Source organism: Tubulanus polymorphus, chromosome 3 (assembly GCF_964204645.1).
Source record: "Tubulanus polymorphus chromosome 3, tnTubPoly1.2, whole genome shotgun sequence".
In the NCBI taxonomy this organism is placed as follows: domain Eukaryota; kingdom Metazoa; phylum Nemertea; class Palaeonemertea; order Tubulaniformes; family Tubulanidae; genus Tubulanus; species Tubulanus polymorphus.
In genome coordinates this window covers 20,302,188-20,312,513 of record NC_134027.1, presented here as the reverse complement: position 1 = coordinate 20,312,513, position 10,326 = coordinate 20,302,188, and the positions used below count along the sequence as shown (strand labels likewise).

At 38.2% G+C, this 10,326-nt stretch overlaps 1 protein-coding gene across 2 annotated transcripts in view; it reads left to right on the top strand.

Moving 5' to 3' along the window:
• The first annotated feature begins 3,327 nt into the window (after window positions 1-3,327).
• Window positions 3,328-10,326, top strand: part of LOC141902522 (uncharacterized) — a 34,599-nt gene continuing 27,600 nt past the window's right edge. For both annotated transcript variants that reach the window (XR_012618899.1, XM_074790294.1), the window contains exons 1-3: window positions 3,328-3,425; window positions 4,213-6,925; window positions 8,612-8,755. Coding sequence is in view for 1 of the 2 variants with exons in the window: in XM_074790294.1 (XP_074646395.1) it covers window positions 4,234-6,925; window positions 8,612-8,755 (2,836 nt within the window). In the remaining variant the exon portion in view is untranslated. The remainder of the gene's footprint in view (window positions 3,426-4,212; window positions 6,926-8,611; window positions 8,756-10,326) is intronic.

Sequence of the window (10,326 nt, the reverse complement as noted above, 5' to 3'; positions counted from 1 at the left end):
ATTTCGCGTGTTACTGAGCAGCACTTCATCTTATCGTGTAGCAAATTCGACTGTCTCAGGACGAAATTTGATTTGGAAATTGGTGATGTAAATGATATAAATAGAATTTTTAATGATATAGGTAGTCAATCAGAATTGGTAAATTTGGGAAAGTATATCCAATCGGGATTTGAATATTATGTTTAATTTTATGCTTGACTTATATTGTACAGTACGCTATGTCCTATGCACTCTTTCCTGTAAATATTTTTGTAATCCTAGTATTGTATATATGTATTATATTGTTTTCTTCTAATCCGCTGTTCATTGAGGATCATGTCATGTGATTATAATGAATAAACAAACTTGAAACTTGAAACTTGAACTCTGGCCTATCAACATATTATTCTATCGCCTCATTAACATCGAATTTAAGTAAGTAAGTAAGAGTTCAATCATTGAGAGCTCAAAAATGGTTTCATCTGATAAGAAAACTGCGGAAAGCAAAACGTACAACGAAAGCAAAACCTACAAAAATAATGCTCGTAATAGTTTCAGCTTACACGTCAATCCATTAATTACCGCTTATACCTATCTCTGTGGTGGAACTGAACGATGTTTTCTCTGTTTCAATTGAGCTATTACTCGCTTAATCTCTACATCTATATTCGATGGGGACGAGAAATTCTTGCAAAATCTCGCTTTTTTATGAGGTGGAATTCAAATTGACAAAATGGTTGCAAGGGGGATTTTAATTCACTAATTCAATGTACACATTGACAAAAGCAGAAATAAGGAGTATATCCAGGTTGCCTGATCAATCATGATAGTTCCAACAATAAGAACATATAATATACTTCTTGATTTATGCTTCGATTTATTTTGAGCTACATCTCTGTAGAGATATTTTGTTGTGAATTAGAATTTTCTTGAATTCGGATTCATTGCTCCACAATAGCTCCAATCGCTAAGAACACAAAAACCAGATTACAAAATATTTGATGGATGGAAATACATGTAAATGGATGGAATGAACATCTAATGTTGATTATGACTATAAAGATAATTTTTTCTTTTATCAAAATAAAAGATAAAAGAACTGATACCGTTACTTATATAGATTAGATGTGCTCTGAGAAATTGGTATAAAATAAATAGACAACCGAGGATTGATAGAGGCACTACTTGTCAGGGGCGGATCTAGGATTTTATTGTTAGAAAAGAAACATTTAGACAATTTTGAAAAATCTTCGGGAAAATGGTGCAATTTGACAGCATTTGTGCGATGGTTTCGGTGAAAATTATGACATCCTGCTGAGCCGTAGCCAGGATGAGGTGTTGATAATTTCAATGAGATAATTGGGGGAAGCAGATCATTTCTCAAGCATTTGTCATCATAATGGCGGAATGGCTGGAGATACACTAACTTACGAGCACGAAAAATCCCCTTATAAAGATTTTTTTGGAAGGCATTTGAGGATCCGCCCCTGCTATTGTCTGACTTCTGGCGCAATGGATGTAAAGAAAGCAGCTGACGTACATCATCAGGCGTGTATATGGGATTGGGGCAATTTTCTGGACAGTTTGAAGCTATGGACAGGGAGACAATGGGTGTGGCCCAGCAGCAGACTCCTGGGCAGTTTGAAGCGGTGACTAGCGAGGCAGATTCTGCAGCAGGCTCCTATGGGGAGCTAGGATTTCATATGTGAGCGTTATCTAAATCAAATGCAAAGGTTACATGTGTTTTGGACTTCACCCAGGACATTTCTTTGCACTCAGTTGTAGATTGATACAATGTACATAATCTAAAAATGTCGGCAAGTTCATACGAATTTACATATCTACATGCCTACGTACTTCACGCTCCATAATCTAAAGCTAATGTGCAAATTCTTGTATGATTCCTATCTAAACAATGAAATATTATTCGTACGCCGGTTTACTTGACTTACGATTGCTCGAATTTTTGTTTAAGCTCACATGAGCAATTTGGCATACACAGGCTGAAGCAGTTGTAAGGAAAATATCCAAGTTATATTCTGCCGAAGTACATGTATATTAATAGTGTAAACTAAGCCAGCCAGAGAGAGAGAGAGAGGCATCACGGTTCCCCAGACAACGAATTACTATGAATTATACTCGTGCGAGCTTAGACCACTGTTACAAAATCCTATGTATCCTGTTGTAAACATGAGAAATTCGAGATTTAAGATCATAAAAGCGCTTAAATCCATGAGGAAAACCAGCTTATATGCTAGGCGCGCATAGATTATATACGCCACACATAATGAAATGAAATAACCAACCGTTATAGAAAGGAGGGATAGCCCAGTACAGTTATACCAGCATATCCGAGAGCTGAATAAAGCAGCGAATGCCCCACCATGTTTGGTTTTTCTACACCAGACACAAGATAAACACATCCAGGGAACCTCCTATATATAATAAGAGATTCCCTGGAATTTACTTCAATTTCGTTAAAAACATAGTATAGAAAAAAAAACGTCATTCAGTGAATTATTGCCGCAGCTTTTTGAAAAGAGAATTATGGTAGCGCGGAAGGAGTTATGAGAATATCTTCCGTATGCGGTACGCCTATCTATTTTCATGTCATTGAAAATAAGAGGATTCTTTTAGGTGGCAACTAATAATATATAATATATATATATATATATATATATATATATATATATATATATATATATATATATATATATATATATATATATATATATATATATAACAAAATCAATGACCTATAACAAAATCAAATCGCTTACAAAAATTCGACCTTTTCACAGCTGCGATCACACGGGGGAGACTTGGCCCGTGATTATTAGAGAGCTATTTTCTTTTAGGATTGTAAAGATTGCATATACAGACAATTTACGATATGATAAGGGAACTCTGAGGCTGTTATCATTCCTTGAACTTGACAATTCTTGCCGTTTCGACATAATAGAACGAATGAATATTGTCAACGAAAATATTTTGTTGACGATGTCAACGTTACACCGAGTTCGTCCCTAATTAAAGGTGTGATTAGCACGGGCGGTCTGATGATGTTTATAAATAAGTCTATTACATAGAATAGACCAGAGCGCGTACGGCGATAGTATATAGATGAGTATTCTCCTCCAAGTTGATCCTTAAATAGCACCCAGCTTGTAAACCACCGGTATACTGCTACCTAACAGTTCTCTTTACTTATAAACCAAGCATACCACACGAACACAGAGCGGCAAGAAAAACATGCCAAGATTCAAAGCGTCATAATGGTACGTATACAGCTTCATTAAAAAGAATCCCGTTTTTCAGATTAGTTCAGCCATTCAGTTCAGGGTTGTCGACAGAAGTTAGGTAGACGTAGCTGGCGCTACAGCTCTGGTAAATTGTCGGTGGTGGTATCGAACGCGTTGATGGGATAATAAAAATGATGGGTCAAGGTAAACTAAGTAAATCGGTGCAGACTGATTTGAATGTATACTTCATCAGTCGAACCAATAACTTCGCAGTATCTTTTTAAGTTGAAACCAGTAGGCATTATTCATGATTCGAGCTTGACTAGGCATACCTGCACATGTATAGCTCTTGCTTCTCACGGTAGAATTTGGAATATAAAAGCAAATCACTCTTCAATATCAAATGTTTCGAAAGATCGTTCGTTGTTGGTTGTTGACATTCCATTTTCATCGCCATGATGACAATTTTCGTGCCAATTTTCGAAATTAGAAAATTGATTCAAATTATACGGAACATCAAATCGTGGGAATCTTTATCAAATGCGTTCATTCTTGTCACAACATGGTCATAAGTCGTGTCGTTCTTGAACAGGATTATCAAATGAAATAAAAATCGTCGATATCGTAGTTGATCTACGTACGATGATCGGTTTTTCTATTTGGAATTAGCAACATGAGATATGAAGAAAGCGTTGATGGGTGTAATTTAAACAAACCTTATATGGACTAACACGAAACGAAAACCCACAACTTATACGTTGCATTGAAAATAAAAAATATAGAATTTGATCGATGCCACATACCTAATGGACCTCCTGAGGTGGTAAGGTGCTACAACCAAAACTTTGTGGGATAAAAAAATTTCATAATGTTCAAATTTCAATCGCGCTATCATGTGCTATTCACGGATTATTACGTGCAAATAACTCGCACTCATATTGGTAAATGTTTTTCCTACGTCAATTGATGGAACGATTATTTTCCTTTCCAGTCGGGTTCGTTCGGGAACGATATGGACGATTTCGAAGTGGATTTGTTCTCAGGAGGTGAAAGTTTATTCGACGAAATTCAAAAATTATGTGATACGACAATTCTTGCAATCGATAATTTACGCGACAACCAAACACCACCATGCGATAGTTTCGAATCATCATTCGTCGAAAAACCATGCGGCGAATTCAGAGAAATTAAGGTCAAGGTCGGCGATTCTTCGGCAGATGATGTCACCACTTCGAGGTCAAATGTTAACGTCGTTTCGGATTCGGATTATTCTACTGGGCATAGAAAGGTTCCCGTTACTGTTCTTACGGATCATCCAACGTCGTCTATGGCAACAGCGGTACCCGTTGTTGTTGTAAAACCGGAAGTTATTACACCTTCTTCCGAATTTTTAACGAATGTCAGGGTCACAAAAACGCCTGTAGTTAATTTTACGGGTGTTACCAACTTACAACGAGTGAGACCTGATTCTAATTACGTCTCAAGTGAGGAGGTTGCAATCGTGAGTAACCCCGAATCTAACGTAAACGATAATTCAGCGCGTATATCGCCTTTAAAAACAAAGGATTATAGTTCAGAGACTGATAATAACACAGGTTCGTCGGCACGATTTATCGATTCTAACTCGGAACTGAAAGCTGACAACAAAATGTCTCACGATAAACCACAGAAATTCCAGGCACCGAAAATCAGGTTTTCGGCAATCAAATACCGGCCGGTCGAGTCGGCGATAACGACGGATAAAAGCGATGAGAACGTGTCGGTTTCGTCGGCCGCCAAACCACGCGCTTATGAAAAGAAAAAGCCAATTTGTATCGGTAGCGCTCAGCCTTCGGATTCGACGTCGAAACCGCAAGCTCAACTTGTGCTCAGCGATCAAGTTATCAAAACGGAGAAGACGTCGCATAAAAAGGGTTTCTTAGATATATTCAGGAAGGATAAAACGAAGTCGAAATCAGAGGCAAGCGGTGGCGACGATAGCAAATCTTCAAAACAAACCGAAAATAAACTGGAAGCCAACCCTAAGAAAATATCAGCCTGTGCAGTACTTGAAAGTTCACCAAAACCCTCGATAATTGGGGTCAATTCTGAGGTGCAAAATAATTCAGCCCAGGTTTTTGAAGCCAAGCGACCGGTTGAGATCGTCAAAACGGATAGTGCAGATCAACTTCCAACGAGGCTTGTTTGTAACCACAATCCAGTCACTGTGTTAAATTCCACTGCTGTTATTGACAGTGATATAAATGAAAGCGAAAATAGGTCACCAAAACCGCGCCCAAAACAACGAGCTTACGGCAAGAAAAAACCGGTACAGTTCGAAACTGGCAAATCCGAGAATTATAGTCCACAAACGAAGTCTGAATGTGTAATGGATACACCAGAGTCGCTTTCATCAACACGGGAAAAGGGTCCTGTCCATGAAGTGGAGAGTCCTAACGAACAATTTCAATTAGACCCGGGCACATCATCTTCAAGTGCTAAAACGTCGATCAAGGATACAACTCACGTGTCAAAGGAAAGGCCTTCCATTTTTGTGGATGAATCCAAAAAAATAAATGACGCAAAACAGGAAGATTGTGGAAAGACAAAGTCAATTCCAATCGACACTGACAAGTCACCTTCGACAGGGAGAAAATCCCCTCCTACAGAAACGAAAGAGCTACAAGCTAAAGAAGAAGCGTATGTTTCGGTAGACGAGACCCTTAGAACAAATAGTACAACACCGAAAGATAATGAAAAGAAAACGCCAATTCAGTTAGACCCAAAAAAGTCACCCTCATTATCTAGTAAACCGATGAAAGACATATCAAGTGACCCTGTGAGGGAAAAGGCCCTCGTTTTAGTAGACGAGACTGGTGTAAACCCTATAGCTTATGAAAAGAAAACACCAATTCAACTTGACACGGACAAGTCACCTTCAGCGGTGAGGATATCATCTCCTAAAAAGTTGACAGAGTCGATTGAAGTTAGCGAAAATACTCAAGAGGTTTTCAACTCTGCTGGATATACTGAGGCTAAGCCTAAGGATTACAGAAATGAAAAACCAATTGAGTTGGACACAAATGAAATCTCTCTCAAAATAGCCGAGAAAACAGCACTCGTAGAAAACAGTGCTGAAAAGTCGGAATTAAGTGACGGAAATCAGTCAAAAGACTTAATGATTGGGAAGGTTATAAATCCATACGTTTCGAATGATAATGCGGTCACAAACGAATGTGCTATCAAAGAAAGCACAAAAAAAGACAAAAGTAACGACGATGACCACTCAACGAGTGATACCGTTCAACCTAACGTCGAAGCTAAAAATGTTGGTGACAAATGTTCGTATCATACCGAAAATTTGCAATTATGCCAGATGAAGGAGATACATCAACTTGAAGGCACTACGGAAGATGCACACATCAGTTTATCCGGCAGTAAGACAACGGACTCGTCTAATAGTACAAGTAATGATTTAGCCAAGAATGTAAGTAAAATTCCAGAAGTGATTAACGCTAAGGAACCCTTAGCAGCAGCGGCCGCTACTGGTGGCGGGGTCATTTCGAGTACAACATGGGATAACGACGACCAGGTTGAAAGCACAACTTGTGCCGGTGCATCTGTTGAAAATAAATCCTACATTTATCATCAAGGCTTCCTGGCCGATCGGAAAAACGTGAAATGGGCAGAAGATCAACTAGGCTTCAATAGCGTCGAAATAAAAGGTAAATATAATAATACTAGATAACTTTTTACATTTTAGAAGTGGAAACGTTTTCACTTTCAAGACCCAAGCTTTCATCTTGCACGTAAGGGTAAAAGAAGAACGATAAGCATTTCGATGCTTACTTCTTCGTGAGCAAGTTTATCACAAGATAAGAGAGCGTTTATCTTTTACCACGTATTTCATTCTATTCTCACAAGACACTATGCGTTGTTAAACTATAACTGTTCCCAGACGGAAGTTTTCTGATAAACGCATCAGGAGCTGAATAAGTTGAAGAAAAACGCACCATTACGAAGAAAAACTAAGTGTGTAGTTGATGTTTCGACTTAATCCTATGGGCAGCCACCTGTCTATGGAAATCAGATGGGGTAGTTCCGAATGCAAAACCTACGGAACAGCAGGTCTCAAGTGAACTCACAGCCTAACCTGATTCCACAAGAGTGGGGACGGGTCCCTTTTTGAAAACAATTTAAAATTGAGTTGAACACTCAAATCATTTATATCTTTTACACCACTATAGTCTCAATTGGGCCAGTTGTTGAATAGAGATTTAGCCGCGTGATGCTGTTACAGATTTATTGAGCAGCCCCATCGTACTGCCTGGCCATGCAAGGTTTACGTACAGTAAAGACAATGATTCTAGAATATCGTAATGTTTCACGAATGGATTTGGATTTTTCAGTCTATTGTAAATGAAAACCCAGTTCCACGATTGTTAGATTAGTATATACAGTAATTCAATTTAGTTCAACTCCTCAAATATTCAAATCTCGAAGAATAAGAACCCGAAACTGGCTTAAGCTTTATTAACTACGCTTGATCGAAGGTCAGGGTGAGCCATCGTCATCTCTCTGTTTTACTTTTACTTCAATTGTTACTAATCTTCGGACCATTACTGAAATCGGTGCGTATTAATATGCTATGGGGTAGGAACTACAACAAACTACAACAATAAAGGACAACTTTTGGATGCATTTCTTATCGGATCGATATTAAACTTGAGACCAATGACCTGTCGGCCAAAACCTAAAACAATATAGAGCTGTTTTGGTATTACAATAGGGCCCATATTTCTATAAATGGCTACAAGTCCTACGGTTTCTATCGGATCACTATAAAACTTGGGACCAATGATCTGTTGGATAGATATCTTCGGAAATTCGCTCTTGATGTTCTATCTGGGTGAATGGCTACAACGACAGTTTTAGGATTCGACCCCCCAAACTCTTTCTATGAATTGTTACTAATTCGGTGTACCATGCAGAACTGAGATAGATAAAGAATGATGAAGTACGTAAAAAACACAGCGGGGCTATATCAACCAAAAGGCTGCTTGTTAGATAATGGCTCAGGAGTTTAATAATGGGATTATTCTTTAGTTCGAAGAAGATTCGAGATTCCGGATATGTAGGACACTGATGAACACGTTGCCCATGTTGAGCAATGATAAATTGTATGAAATCTTACACTATGAAAAGAAAGAGGTCCCAGAATGTTTCCTCGAGCTATTTCTAATCATTATCCTATAAGTCATCTTGAGGAATACTGTTGAAATCGTTCTTCTATTTTCAAAACACTCCGAAAGTTTTCTAGCCACCCAGGTACGCTACTGTATTTTCAGTAGATGTTTGGTTTTATGCGAACAAGTGTTATACATAAATTGTATTGTAAGGTTGTATTACAGAATTCCTGGATGCGTTCAGCGTGTTTGATAAAAACAGCGATGGGGTAATAACTCTGGAAGAGCTGGGAGCAGTGATGACGTCACTAGGGCAGTCGCCAACTCGGTCTGAATTGCAGGGTTATATCGAAGATATAGATACAGATAGTAAGTTCATTTTAATCACTTGGCACTGCAAGCCTCTGTCTATATGGTATATATTGCCCTAATGGGATGTTTCGTGTCTTATGTTTTTCTCACGGATACGCTTTTTCGTCTGATCGGTTACAAATTATACGGGTGGTGAAGTTGCCAATGTTTGCATTTTTCCAACCATTCTTCCCCACACCCTAGATGTATCAGATAGATTTTGTAGAAAATTCTTTCGAGGAGGGTTGATTTCTCTCTTAGTACAGACGGTAAAAAACGGAGGATAGCAAGCTAGCATAATAAACAAATGTGCAGCTGATCCAGGGTCTCGATGTATATCTTGTACGGTTCGTTGCAACTAGTTCTCCGTCTAATCCTTTACACAGGGAAGGGAAGCGGGTTAATTGATTCAATTATGTTGCTCCAAGAAATCAGAATATGTCGCACGCTCTCAGGAGTCATAGGATCGCATAGATACACCAGAAATTTCAGATTTCCAGGTGAAAAACCACATAGCAACATCGGGTGCTGTATTGAGCCACTGTTAGCTCTTTATTTTATGGAGAACGAATCCACCGTCCTTGAGTCTCGGCAAATTATTATCCTCCTCTATTTCATCATGTCTTCATCATAATTTTTCAATAAAAGAAGTAAACGCATTTTTTGTTCATATTTCTGACTTAATTTGCGATCTCATCATTTGATTTTCAAAGGTTGGTGATGGGGCTACTTTGTACTTGAACTCAAATCAAATCCATTTTACTTTTTTTCCTACCTATTTCAGATCCTTTCGAAATTAGTCATTAAGAGCAAATTCTTTCCACTCGTTACGTAATCTAAATCTAATGCAGGATTTCCTTGGACTTCTGCTTTTCAAATTATTTTTGCAGTCCTCCCAAGATTTTATGTAAAGAATACTCGAACATTGAAAGAAGTTCATTTTCATTTTTTTCCTGTTCCCTTCTATGACGCTTTCAATAACTGTTATTGGTTTGATATCGCTGCCAGATTCTGTTTCTAGGTTCCATGAGGTTTTAAATTCGACTCTAGACCAGTGTACCAGGTGTGAGTTTTTGCCAAATAATTCTTGACCCACAAAAATGCCAACTATTCTTTTTTACAGTTCCCCGGTCATTCAGTTAACTGGTATTCGTGTGAACCGGTATGCCATTCACTGGAAAAAATTGCTACGGAAAACAATTACATACCTAATATCGAATAACTATTATGACAGATGTTTAGAAAATAGTAAACACTGCTATATAGTAATAATTATTAGGATCCATACAGCTGTTTCCGGTAACCGCCACCTGGTTTTCTATGCAGACGATAATCTCGTTACAATCGTTACAACAATATTTACTATCGCAGCGCTCGGTAAACCCACCTTATATTTCACCCTTACCCACAAATATATTTCCTATGAAATCATTTTCTATAATTGTAAATGTTCTTGAAAAGCAACTAATTGTGTAAATCGAAAGTCTACTCAACCTTGTAAACGGCGACACTTAAAACAAAACGGGCCTGTTGCATTTAATTGATGACGCCTCGTTTAGCAACGAGTCGGAATTCATCTAAGCAAAATA